The 14,798-nt window shown below is 40.1% G+C and overlaps 1 protein-coding gene across 1 annotated transcript in view; it reads left to right on the top strand.

Annotated features, from left to right (window-relative positions):
- Positions 1-14,558, top strand: part of znf407 (zinc finger protein 407) — a 202,337-nt gene extending 187,779 nt beyond the window's left edge. The window contains exon 10 of the mRNA XM_077527742.1: positions 13,017-14,558. Coding sequence (XP_077383868.1) covers positions 13,017-13,846 — 830 coding nt within the window. The 3' untranslated portion in view covers positions 13,847-14,558. The remainder of the gene's footprint in view (positions 1-13,016) is intronic.
- The last annotated feature ends 240 nt before the right edge of the window (positions 14,559-14,798 follow it).

Below are 14,798 nucleotides of genomic sequence, written 5' to 3'. Positions count from 1 at the left end.
AAAATAAAAGTCTACATGAAATGAACATATTAACTAAAAAAAAAAAAAAAATGCTGTTAGAATATAATGAGCTACATGAATTGCAGTTGTTCCAGAAATTTACCAATACTCTGTGCATTTCAATATATGGAAAATAGACATACAGGTTTGGGCCAAAAGTAGTGTTACAGAGCAGGTATGTGTTGTACACAGCTAAAATATCTGATTACCTCAATACCATGATGTTTTTTTTGGTTTGTTTTTTTTTTTTTGTTTTTTTTTGCTGGCATTGCCCCCCATTAACATTGCAACATTCCTCAAACTCTCCCGAACACATAGTATGATCTGTAACACTACTTTTCGCCTACTCTATGATGTTATTGGGGCAAAATTAAGGAAGGGTTAACCATTGATTGTGTGAACAGACTGCAGTAATAATGAAGTCACTTCAATGTTTGCTGGTTTTATTAAGTTTGACATGCTCCTTGACTGCACAAGTACATGTTATGGAGTGAGGGCATGTTCCCACCTACGATGATATCATATTCTTCAAAGGCTTGCTGAGGAAAGTGAGGGAGGAGTCACTCCATGGCTTCAGACACCTGGTCAGCAGGTCCTGTGTAAAACAAGTGGTGCTTGTACATGTGACCATTCCGTATTGCGTCACACAAAAAGTTAATGTAGTGTGTAATACCGTCCATATGTAAATGACATGCCAAGACGTCGGCTGACTTCAGTTTGTTGCAGCTCAGATATGGTAGGTGGAGATACTGGTGGTACAACACCGAAGCCTTCTGGGGTTCTCCAACCGAAGTGTCCTTATTCGGGGCATTCCAATTTGGCTGCTGACTTTCCCCTTGATATTTTTTTTTCTTGCAGGTCGGTGATCTATTTAAACGGTGCATGAATGCTTGTTTACATCAGAATATGGTTCTGGAACCCCTCAAGTTTGGCTGTTGATCTAGTGTGACACAAACAAAAACAAAATTAAAAAAAATAAAATAATTGATGATACTACTATATGTCACCACATTTCCAACAAAGCCCCCAAAACATTGTATTAGCTAGATTAAAGTAACTTAACTGCATACTGCATAGAATATGCAAAGGCTGCTTGCTTGTCGAGTTTCCGTGGAAAACGTAGCAGCCTGTAAATTATTGTGCACCCAATTACACAATGGACCAGTACACACTTGAGTGAGAGTTCAGACTCTAGCAGTGCTTACGGTACAGCCAGCATTTAAGTCCAGAAAGTTATTCCCTGCCGAAAATTAATTTCGAGAACACTATTTTCACCAACCACAACGAAAATAATAATTTTCAACTCCTCCACTAATACAGTATGCTTTAGATTCTCAATTGAAGTTATGGGCAAATATACCTCCGAAATCACAGTTACATTACATTACACAATAACTTGCGCATTTACTCTGAATATAACCTGCCAGCGGGAATCATTTTTTTCAAAGCAAAGCAAAGTAGCTACATAACGAAATCGTTCGAGTTGTGTGGAGTTGCTAATCAACAGATACAGTGATCGCAAAACAATGGTACGAACATTGTATTAATTAGTACGGTGTATACTTTTTCTCTCGCTCTCAAAACGTAAACACAATTGTACTCTTACTTACCGGTCAAGTAGAAAGCAGTCGAAGGCACCGGCACTTCCCAAACCTAGTCTGTTCCTCATTTCTCTCCATCTGGCAAATGCGGCTACAATATAAACTCTTGTTTTGTCGCGCTGAAATAAAATAAATTCCCAAAGCAATTGTTATGCTTGATAATGCTCTCTTCGGGGACCGGAAACTCTTCTTCTTCGTTTACTTGTGGTCGCCATACAAACCGGAAGTGCGTCTGCAAAGGCGTTCCAAAAACGCGTTAAGAAATGGATTGCTGAAATTTGTCTTTGACGGCACCTGTTGCAGAAAGATGGCAGCGAAACATGGCGGACACTAGAAGGCGCGGCGCGGCCATGTAAAATAATTAGTGATTTATAGACTTACCGTTATATTTTAAAAAAAGTATGTTTATGCGATACAACATATCTTTTTACTTACTACTAACACAAACATTTGTTTTTTTTAAATGAATGACTTTTTATTTCACCACTAGATGCCACTGTATAATACTGAGTGTACCTTTAAGGTTTTTTAAGGCATGTTACTCCGAATCAACACAAATAATCCACATTTATTTGGCCTTTTCTTCACTGTGTCTCTGGTAGACTAAATCTGAAATATTGACCCTCAAGTCAGTATGGTCAAGGAATGAGTAGTAAGGTCTGGTTTGTTCTTGCAAAAGAGAAGGCAAATGTATTTGTTGAACTGAATGTTGTCTGAATCGTTTTCTGCGTCTGTGTGGGCGAAGATATTTTGTTTGGGTGGTATGTACGTGTGGACTGACCCAGTGTTCAGTCTTAATATACTATGTGAACAAGAGCATATGAATCACAATAAAACTGAAAATGCTGAGTTTGTCCACATAACAATCTTGATCTTGTGTATATCTAAAAGTTTACTGAGAAAAAAAATGGCCTTTGTTCGACTTTTCAAAAGTCACTATCCAATAACACAACAATGATTGGATCATTCATTAATTTTCCACCGCTTGTCCTCATCAAGGTAAGATGGTACCTATCCCACGTCTTCTGACTGCACGTGAGACATGTTTTTAGCGTTTAGGAGTAGAACAAGCTGAGCGTCCAATCTGCAGCTTTTAACTGTGAAGCAGACGTGCAAGTCATATGCAGCATTAGGCAAACATCCTGAATATTCTGTAGATAATTTCTAAACTCAAAATTCACTCTACAGTGTTGACAAGGCACTCATCTGCTCAGACCTTCCTTGTCAGGTTGTTTGCTCTGTTTTAACCTTTGCGACGCCACAATGTATGATAGAAATTAAACAAGGAAGCCAATTGGCAGCGCCACAGAAGGCGAATCAGCAGTGAGAAGACAAGCTGGGAAGGAGGCGGAGAGCAGAGGAGGCAGTGTGAAACATGGAGAGAAAGTGAGCTGGATAGGATAGTGTTGGAGGGAGAGAGAGGCTGTGGTTTATATAACATCTCCAGCATGTTCATTGGCATGTGTCAGGGGGTTGAGGCATCAATCACTCCATCTGTGTAAAATCACGAGCTGACTCCAATATTGCTAAATATTTATACTGTCACATACACACAGGCGTGCAGATGAAAAGATCCATTCATTAAGGCCTTTTCAAGCCTGTCAGCCTGGAGATGGAGATTAGAGGAGCAACCTCCCACCGCGCCTGCCTCTGCTCTCACAATCTCGTTCGTCGGCCCTATATATAGAGCCATCAGACGATAAGTATTTTGAGTATGCCTCTGTTAAGTAAATACCCAGTAAAGACAGCACGGTGGGTGGAAGGCCAAGTAAGCTAAAGGACCTATGTGAAAGAAAACACCTTGTCAATGATTCTGAAGTGCATATCTTTGGTTTCTAGGTGTCATTCTAGGTTCAACTAGAGCATTTGTATACATTCTGTTCTTTCCAATGTAGTGTAGTTAGTCTTTGTTGTTTCTATATTACAAGTCAAATTCAATCGACTTTTTATTTGGAAATTCAGGTGCATTCTGAAGTCATTATGATACGATAATTTATTTCATTTGCCTTGATCGACTGCAGATCACAGTGAAGGCCGGTCCATGGCAACAAAGAGACTGTTCACACTGTAATTACAAGAATGAGGGACATTTCATTTTGATTAGCAGAAAAGCTTTCATTTTCAAGCTCACATCCATAATTAATCATTAAATCAGAGGAGAGTGAGTAAGAGGGATAGATAGGGGGCCAAGTGAAAGGAAGATGGAGGGATGGATGGTGGAAGATGGTAAATGTAGCAATAGAGAGGAAAAGGAAGAGGCACATAATTATCTGCACAAGTTCAACATCCCAAGTAAATCCACTGAGCCGTCTGACATGGCTAATTAAAGGAGCAATCAAAGGTCCACCTCCCGAGATTTTGAAAGGAAAAAAATGAGGAGAGAGGAAGGATACGGGCTTGAGAAATAGAAAGAATGCTTATTAGGGAAAAGAGAGAAAGTGATTGTTGTTATCATATTGTATGTCAAATGTCATATTTTTTTTCCTAGATGAGGTTTTTATATTCATTCTGTTTTTTGTTTTTTTTCGTTCTTCAATGCTTGTATCACACTGATCATTTGTGACCTTCATCTGTAAAGAGCAAATCACAAAGATTTACAGCATCAAGGAAATAACCAGCATGTCAACCAGTAGTATTAAATTACTCATATCTGATTTGCTGAAAAATGCATCGTCTGATGGGTTTCAAGGCCAATATCAATGGCCAATATCAGTGTTGCTCTTATCTGCTATCAAAGAAATGACCAAAGACATTTTTTCCCTCGCCACTCAGAGACTGTTTCTCTTTTGTAATCATGCAGCAGCGTGTTTTTGGGGTAATTTAGTACAATTATTTCGTAAATTAAGATATCTGGGAGTGATATAGTACATTTGTTATGTACCACTCCGCAGATCTTCTCCATTCTGTATTACCCAATTAATGGAGAAAACACCTCCTAAGTTGTCGTATTCATTTGTAGTTGTGTTTCCTTTCTTCTTATACCGCTGACCTAACCCTGAGGGGGATAGAGTTAGAGTTATTGTGGACTAGATTATACTGGGTCATCCACTGTCAGCAGAAAAAGAGCTGAGAGCAGGACACTGACCTTTTGACCACTGTTACTGCATGTCTGTGTTTCCTAACCCCCCAAGTTTAAAAAAAAAAAAAAAGGGTCAGTATTTGTTTTATATGCGTTTCCCCAGATTTCCACACAATAGGTCAGATATGGTAATAATAATGAATTGTATAATGTATATAGCGATTTCATGTTAAGGGCCTCCTTAGTTTTATAGCGTATCCCTATGATTTTTGACATTTTCCTTTTAACATTTTCTATATGTGGCTCACTGGCTTCCAACATATCATCAATAACTACTCCAAGGAAATTATTTTCATACACGCTTTCTATTTCAATTAACTTCACCCTAATTTTGACTTGATGAGTGATTTGTCTAGTGCCGAAAACTATGAACTTGGTTTCATTGAAACCATCTAGCACTTTTTCCAGAGGTATCAAATCTTGCAGATTATGAATCATACTGACATCTCAAATACTTGATGCAATAAATATATTGCAATTACAAATATTGAAGCATAATATATTAACAATTCATGTTATAAAGTTATGATTATGTTGTGCAATTGAACAGTATGCATCATTATTTTGTTTTTATTTATTTCTTTTTTTTATCCTATTACCCTACAAAATATACTGCAATAACTATGCGGTGGTAATGTTCTTGACAAAATGTAAAGAATATGGAAACTTAAAAAAAAATAAAATGTTATGGAACTTCTATAAGTTGGCAGTTCTGCTTACTAAACACTTAAGTTGTCGTTGAATCAAATTGAATTGTGAGATATCACTGTACTGACTTTAACTTGTGTGGGTGTTGCAGGCCAGAAGGCCCTCTGTCAGCCTGTGCCCTCCTTCTCTTCTGTTTGTTCGTCCTTGCAGTGGGTTGAGTGAATCTCCATCTCTCTGCCCTGTCCACCTGGTGTCAATCTGGCTACTGTATAATTGGTTGTTTTTTGGTCGACCGGCCTGTCCTCCGTGGTGTTGATTCATGGCATTTGTAAAGGTGACAGTAGCGGTTGTCTCGACCAGACAAAGTACAGCCATCACGAGATGGACCTCAACTGACCCTCTATATTTTACACACATACACACAAAGAAAACATACATGCATGTCTGCCTGAGGCCTCATGGGTGTCGAGAGTCAGTTAAGGTCACCATATACACATCTTGACCAAAGAACCATAAATACACTCCATTAAAAGCAATAATAAATACATGCATGGCTGAGGAGTTCTTTGTTTGCAGATACACATGCTAAAAAAAAAAAAAAAGTAGTGTATAAGGATACATAGACAAGAGTTGTGTCAAATATTCATCCTTAACAAAAATAAGAATTTAAAATTTGGATTCAAACTGTCACATACATTAATACATACATATATACATATCAGTACATATTGTTAATACCTCTATAGCAGTGTCAGTTCAAACTGAGCATTATCCCCTTTGCAAGGCATCTTTTTGTAATAATTTGTTTTCAAGCAAATGTATGCTTGCAAACGTATTGCATGCACATGGTGGTTTAGCCTGAGCATTCACATGATACATTCACATAAATTAATAATAACATAATACTGCAGTCATAATAAAACTAAATAAAAATAATGACACATTAACTAAAACAAATCAAGCTAGGTGCATGAAATAAAACTAATAATAAGTGTAGATTGCCACAATACTCTTGCTCTTAGGTGACCTGGACACATCCCGGACTGATACTTGATCTGCTTAACAATGTCACCTTCAAAATAACCTGCACTAGTGACACACAGTTACACCGCTACTCTGTAACCCCCCCCCCCACACACACACACACACACACAAATAACAGCCATATGTGTGTCAGGTTCAGAGGTCTCCATCTTGCTCTTTTTAACTACGCTGCCTTCATATCTATAATTGAAGGTAATCGCTTGATAAACGGATTGTGCAGAGCTCTGTGTTATTCCACTTTGACCTTTCATAGTGCTGCCACCATTGACCCTGGAACAGATTTTGACCGTGTTTTGTTGTCCTCTAGTGTTATGGTTTGATACGGTATTTGTGTGTTCACTAGCAATGTTGGCAATTTTGCTTTATTTATTTATTCTCATGTGTTCGGCTTCTAGGTGCAGGTTGAAGTGTACCTGTGGTGCTGGGAAAGAGAACTATATGGTTTATCAATAAAAACAGCAGCCAAACACATTTTTTGTTATAGTGGTTATATTAGGCAAGCTTATAATAGCTCCCAGAACTTATTTGTGGAGACGCCTTGACAGCTAAAATATGTAGCCATGCTTGCCTGCAAGGAGCAAAGCTGTGACCTCACCACGTTGAAAGCCTTCTTTGCTCAGCCGGCTCCCCCAATTCAACACGGCATTTTTGGACGAATCTGAGTCATTCTCGCAACTCTCCACAGTCAGTACTGACGGAAGGTCTTTCAATCTATCACTGACGGTTTGGTGACAGACGAGGTTCTGTTGCGCATGTAAGTAATCAGCTGCCGGATGTGAGCCAGAAGTCTGTGTGACGGGTCAGATTATTTCCTTTCTGTTTAAATAAATATCCCAGTCTATATAACCATATCCATAGGGAAGCAATCCGGCATATCACTGAATAGTAACTAATGGGTGTGAGTGGCATCACATTGCAACACGCATTAAAATTAGCCATTAAAATTATTTATATATAATTATTAATTATTAATATATAATAAAAAATATTTTTGGCAAATACAAGACTAGACACAAAAAGGGGAACACCAAATATTTATCAAACTTTACAATATTGGTCCATATCCCCATCAATACCTGGAAATGTGGCGCCCAAGGTACACTTTAACCTAAACTTTGCTCTGAGCTGATGTGTGTTCCAGCAAGTGTAATTGGTTGCATGCGTGCACGCACTGGTGTCTCAGTGTTAAGGTTAATTTCTGTAACTGCTGGTAAGTGCTGTCTGACCACTCCCTTGGTGGCCTCTCTGAGTTTAAATAATGCCACTTAGAGGCCCTGGACCCTCGCTTCTGGCCAGCTCATTGATCCAGTGATCAATAATTGCATCTGGAGCATACACCCAACTGGGATGCAAACACACGAATTGCTCTTAGACTAGTCATCTTCCCCACACATGCAATTAAATTCCTCATATTAACACTTAAGTGTCCTTAAAGAGTACCAGAATCATCATCTACAAACTTCAGCATTCATTTCACAAGCAATTAATTTCCCCCATAGGCAGTGTTGTATTTGTCAATGATGACGAGGACAAAATGATTTTTATTTTTTATTTTTTACGATAACCATTTATCAGTGACGGACTAAATATTGCTCCTTGATAACAAAATCGTGACAAGATGTGTGCAAGATTTTGTTGGTGAAACGAGACTGGACGAAAATATTTGAGGTTGTTCTGTTTGACATTCAGAATGTGAGGCTCACCTCACACTGATAGTTCAAAAGGAAGCTGGAATGTATGACAGTCCTCAACATAGTCGGTTTGCCTCACGTGCACCAGTGGTTCTTAACCTGGGTTGAATCGAACCCCAGGTGTTCAGTGAGTATGTCTTAGGATTTTGGCAGAGGTCAAGACTCACACCTAACTCGCATGACTTGCGATGACAACAACTCCACCCCCACGCCCTCCCCACCAAACCCCGTGATCACACTACATTGCTGGGCCTATCTGTGCTGCAGGGATCTGCTGTTGTCAATAGTAGACTTGTGACTGTTGTGATGGCACATCGTGTGATTTCCTTGTAATTTTAATCCCTTCATACTAGCTATGTCGAGCAAAAAACAAAAACAAAAAAAACAAGTGAATATGTGCAATATGAATTCACATGTATACAAAGACAGATTAGAACTAAAATGGCTGCCAAAAACAGCACTGCCCGGTGGTGCTGCTTTAAAAAAAAAAAAAAAAAAATGATACCAGTTCCACTGAGCCAAAAATCATAGCATCATTATGATTCTTATTATTATCCCAGTGTTCCCAGTAACAGTTTCCCTGGACATTTTTGTGATTGAAAGTCAAATCGACATCATGAACTGTCTCTGCTTCTACTTTTCTTCCTCTCAGCAAGCCTCCATCTTATTTCACATCTCAGTCAATGAAGCAGCCTTCTTTGCTTTCCCGCTCATCCTCTCTAGTACTTCCATTTAAAGGAATCAGTCACTTAGAACACTCAGAACACATATTAAACAGGCATCAACCTCTCGCCAGGGCCAAATCATGCTGTTCAAATGTTGTTCTTCCACCGGGAGTGCAGGACAGCACAAGAGATGGGATGTGCAACATTAACTTGATTCACGGCTCTGGCGACTGAGTGACACTCCATAAACCTCAGCAGGCCGCCACTGGGACCTGACAACAGCACCCCATGGCTAATGTGACACACACTCACTCGCAATGCATAGCCTCACCACCCCCATGGCACCACATAAGCACGCCCACAACCACATACAGGCACTTCGTGTACTAATCGAGACATAAACTCACATCCATCCGCCTGAACATTTTATAGACATGTAGCCTATGTACAGTAATGTGAGATTTATATTCATAAACAAATGAAGTACTCTAGAAAAGCAGATTTATTGAACGGGGCTATATATTGAAAGCTTCATGTTGGCTATGGTAATCGCACAGCCTTTCTGGGGTATCCTCACCGACCAACTAGTCCAGTTGCTTTGAGCATGTTGGCATTGGCAATCGAAACTACTCCATGGCATCCGGTCAATGCAGTCGATATAAGCAGAAGTTTATCAGCAGAAGTTAATCAGTACAGATGCTGAAAAGGGGAAGAAAAAATGACCGGCCTTTTGCATCGAGGCAAAAACTTTCAATGAGCTTTCCGAACATTCTAGTTCACCTCAAATAAAACCATTTAAGTTTGCCATGCTGGAAAAAAAAAAAAAAGTATCCAGAAAAGCATAAAATTGTCCAAAATGCCTTCAACAAAGTTCAAGATTCACAGGGATGGAAGAAAAATCAGAGGGGAAAAAAATTATTAGTATCGTTTGTAATTTTAGGATCCATACCTATTATAAAATCGGGCTGGTATTTCCAACGACCTCATGATGCAATGTGTATCACGATACAGGAGTCACGATATATTGTATACGATGTATTGTGATACGCATGTATCCCGATATATGGCCTTCAAGGCAATATGTAGCCCGATATTTTACAATACATACATTTTTATGAAACAATCATATGTATACTCATGACATTTTTATTATGCTGGACAGCAAAATGTTTTCTTCTAATGTTAGCAGTGCTTCCGGTTTAGACAGGCTAAATGTGTACCCACTACACAGCAAGGACCAGCTTTCAAAGACGTGCCAGGAACATTTATGAATAAATGTGCAATATCGATTCTGATGCCTCTATTTATTGATATGTGTATTTTAAAGAGACCCACTGTAATAATGTATTACTGTAGCAAATGTTTGAGGACATCCCTAATATAAAAACTTTAAAATGATCTCCAATCATACTTCGCCAAAAACAAACAAAAAGTAGAAACACAGAACACTTTAAGGCCAGGCCATGCTGGTATATTGCAATAAAGGTCTCGTCCATTTTTACAGACGGTGCTTTGTAGTCATCAGTGGTAATAGTTATTAAAATACAATCTTACCTCTTTCTGCAACTGGCTGGGATAGGCTCCAGCACCCTCCGCGAACCTTGTGAGGAGCAAGTGGTTAAGAAAATGGATGGATGTATGGATGGAATCTTACCTCTTCGTTTTTTTTCTCTTAAAAGTTGTACACATTGTATGTCACTGCTGCCATTGGCTGGCAACCAGTTCAGGGTGTAGCCCGCCTACTGCCCGAAGCCATCTGGGATAGGCTCCAGCACTCCCGCGACCCTTGTGAGGAGTAAGCGGTTAAGACGATGGATGGATGGATGGATGGATGGAAGGAAGGAAGGAACTGCTGCTAAACAACTTCCTAGCTCTTGTGTCTGTTTGTTTTCACCTCTTTCAGGTACACCCCACCATCTGTTCTTTCTTAACTATGATGTAAACATTAATTTCATATATGACTCAAATAATGATTGAAATGACAACCAAATTGTCTCTTCAGCATGTATTTACTCTCAAGTAGTGAACCTAAAAGTACGACATGTGCACAATCTGCATTCCATTTAAGACACATTTGACATAATCTGTCATATAGTAAGTTAAGTGACCAGATATAAAACTGATGTACAATCAGTTCTGTAGCGCACATTCCAGACCTCCACAATAGACAAACCATCCTAATTTATATCACTACCAAAATGAGCACCGTAAGACTAAACAATAATGTCTGACTATGCACTTCATATTGCCAAAGTTTGTCAACAAGACAATTATCCATAGAGGAAAAATGTCTCAAATAATGCAATGCAAACAAAAGTTTAGATAACAAAACACCAACAGCAAATATTAGTCAGTCGATGATTGCAAACCAGTGTTTTATTTTATTTTATTTTTTTATTTTTTTGTTGATTGATTTCCAAAGCCAAAGCAAAATTTGTACAAACAAATGTGACTTTAAGATCACTTTGTCACCTTTGTTGCTAGACATGAAATGTCTGGGAGAGATAAGTACACCAGTGATGGATGATTTTGTCTCGCCATACACTTAAGAGATCTTTGTGATGTCATCTAAGCATTAAATACTGGACCTCTAAAAATGTCAACGTCAGCTGAGCCATACATTCAAAACAAAACAAAACAAAACATGAAAGATGTTTAACGTGTTCCTTTTAAAAAGGGTTCTTTTATTTTTAACCTTTCTTCTTTTCTTATTTTGCTGGTGGCTGTTGGAGAAGGTGAAATGTGCTCTGACCTTGTTTTTTGACGGTCGTACAAATAAATGTATCCATTTTCAGAAGCTTTAGTAGACATGAGCAGTGTCCCTTTTTCACTATTACTCCTACTAGATATTGCTTTTTTTCATGAAGAGATGAGTGCATTTGTGTCAACACCAGGCATTACTGATCATGATGTTCAAACAATGACATTTTAACACCGTCCCTATTTACCTTGGTAACGCCATGCCAACCTGAAATCCAAGAGGGCACCACATGGCTCAATTAGTACAGGCTACATTTTGTCTGGCTGTATTGTAGCTTCCTATTCTGAGTCATATCAAAAATTAAGTCACACGAATATCATTATTTGAAACACAGCTGTCTCTGGCCACGACTGAAATTTAAATTCTGTATTTATCAAATGTGCGGACACCAGTAAGTCATGTGTTGATAAATCCCACCTGTTCTAAACTGCTATGCTCATGCACGGGGGTTACTACCATCATTTTTGGGGCAGACAATTGTTCTTGGAAGGGGGGCCCCATATTGTGCACAGGGGCACGTTGCAACATCCTCGAGTGCGCATATCACGTGTGAATGCTCCGATACGTTGACATGTTCCTGAAACATACGTCATCCTACTCCCGTCGACTCCATTATCGGTTTATCCATTTGCCCCGGGCATCCAGCGATCGAGCGGCATGCGCACATTGTCGTTCAAATCAGAGAATGAATGAATCGTGCCTTAATTCCTCCAGCCCACTTAGATTTCAAATTGTGTGTGCTTTGATTGAATGAAATCATATCCTGTTCACAGAGTTGAATTTGTTGTGTTATTTGCGTTTTCATTGACTTAATGTATGACTCGAAATGTTTGGGAACTCTTTCATTTTTGTGGTGCTCTCATCGCTCTTCTATCGGTTGTTTCACTCTTCTACCGTAAGGTTTTGTTAAGGTTTTGTTTCCTGGTGTGTCTGTGAAAGTGGCACCTTGCTCTGCACATTTAGACCAGGCATGCCGCTTGGTGGTAAACCAGAAGAGCTGCTAACAAAATCATTTTTGACAAACAGCATAATCAACATATCATTTAGGTATACATATGACTGCTACAATAAAAATGCAAGTAAATTAATGTAAAATATTGGGAAATGTATCGCCTTGAAGATCATGTATTGCGATGCGTATCGTATCGTGACCCCTGTATCATGGTTGTTGGTTATACCCAAGTCCAAACTGATAAATCCCACGCTTGGCATTCGTACACACGTTTTAGGTACGCTTCCTAAATGACGCCTCTGATGTCTGACACTTTGGTCAACACCGTCCTCTACCGTTGAAATTCACGTCAGATGTTCACAATACGAGCCTGATGGTACTTTTGGTAAAATGGTCTCGCCTTGAGTTGGATACAAATGGATGAAATAATCTGCTTTATTTGTTTATAGACTAGTGGGGGTCACGCCCATCATATTTTTGCTTGTTTGAATATGTTTGGGCTTGATCTGGTATTAGAATACATGTTAAAAGGCAATGTGGTGGTAATATGCTCCCCCTCCTTTGCCTGTCCCCAGGTATCGTCTCCAAAGCTTTTGAGTGCCGTCTTAAAGGCCAGGGGGCTGCTTTTGTGGAGACGGAGTTAGTGGAATCCTCCGTGGACAGGAAGCTCATCAATGAAGGCGATGGAGATATCCAGCAGGTCATCATCATCCAAGGCTACGGCGATAGCGAAGTGGCCGTCGAGCAGACGCTGGAGGAGTCTGCAGCCGCCACCCTGCAGACCCTGGCCATGGCGGGCCAGGTGGCGGAGGTGCTGCACATCACAGAAGACGGACACGTGGTGGCCTCGGGTCGGGAAGTGGCGTCCGCGGACGCCCAGCTCGCCGGAGGGAGCGCCCGATATGTGGTGCTGTCGGCAGGGGAGGCCGCGAACGAGCTGCAGGCCGCAGCTCCGGAAGCAGGCACAGATTCCGCAGCCGTGAGAAAGAGTCACGTCATGTCCGAGTCGTCTACCGCTCTGGACGCCCTGCTTAGCGTCGTGAGCGAGATGGGCCAGCGGGAGAAAATGCACGGAGAGGCGTCTGCCGTCCATGAGGTCTCAGAGGCCCCAGAGGCGGCCGAGCCCGAGCAGAGTGAAGAGCAGCCCGTCGTCAAACGGGAGAACGAGATGCAGGTGATGAGCCAGCCGGGTCAGGAGGAGATGCAAAACCTGCTGCAGCTGGCGGCCTCGCGGATGATAAAGGAAGGTCTCACCCAGGTCATCGTCAACAACGAGGGCACCCACTACATCATCACCGAGCTGGACGACTGCACCCTGCAGGTGGAGGAAGGCGTGTATGAAGAGGAGGCAGCGACTGACGCGGGGGAGCAGCAGGCCGAGGGCCGTGACAGTAACGCCTCGTAATTTGAGGAATAACATGAATTCAGTTTTTTATCATCTGCTTTTTGTTTTTTTTATCATTTATTTGAGTAACATCAGGTTAAAAAACTAAATGATTCTTACAACAAAAATTATACACTCAAAAGGAGAAGGTAGAAAGTCAGAGAACTTAGTTATACATATTTCTTTATTTCTTTTTCGACAGAATCTCAAACTGAGGACAAAAACAAAATAGTTAGGCATCTGCTATACAATCAAGAAAAGACGATGTTATCAATAACCAGATTAATTGAAGTATTTTACCAGCACTCAGACAAAACTTAATTAATGCCATGCAACATTTTAGAAAAATTGTTCCGTGTTCAATATCACAAATTGTAATTGTTCATCAGTAGGTTGTCTAGAATTAAGCTTCTTTTTAACCTTGCAGTGTATGTATTGTTTTCCCCTATTTTATGGCCAAGCTTTATATTTTTTCTTCTCTTTTGTAGTTATCATATGATTAGTTCCTAACCACTGTTTTGCATAGTTTGAAAGCACATCTTATGCATCGCTGAGGCTATATTACGACTACATTATGCAGACACTTTGAAGGCCATTTGCTTATTTGTGAGCTCTCTGTTTTCCAAATTTGTTTTCATTTCTACCAATAAAGATTGAAGCCAATTTGAACAAGTGCATCCATAGCTTTTCATTGTTGTCCTGACGCTTTATTGTCGTGTTTGCTGTGATTGTCACGTCATTTCAGCATCAATACGCCAATTACGTTCACAGCACTGCGCCGTCCACTGAGAAAGCTCCATGCGCATACATGCATTAACTGATAGCTCCCATCATGCTTTCTGATCACTAACACAGTCATTATCATCACCATTATCATTATCACCACAATGATCACCATCACCCTAATCGCCATCCTCTCTTCCTTTTCCCCCATCAGGCCTATTCCCTTCATTGCATGTAACACTCATCGCCC

Source organism: Festucalex cinctus, chromosome 7 (genome assembly GCF_051991245.1).
Source record: "Festucalex cinctus isolate MCC-2025b chromosome 7, RoL_Fcin_1.0, whole genome shotgun sequence".
Taxonomy (NCBI): domain Eukaryota; kingdom Metazoa; phylum Chordata; class Actinopteri; order Syngnathiformes; family Syngnathidae; genus Festucalex; species Festucalex cinctus.
Note: the sequence above shows the minus strand (reverse complement) of the source record. Positions and strands in the feature narration are given on the sequence as shown.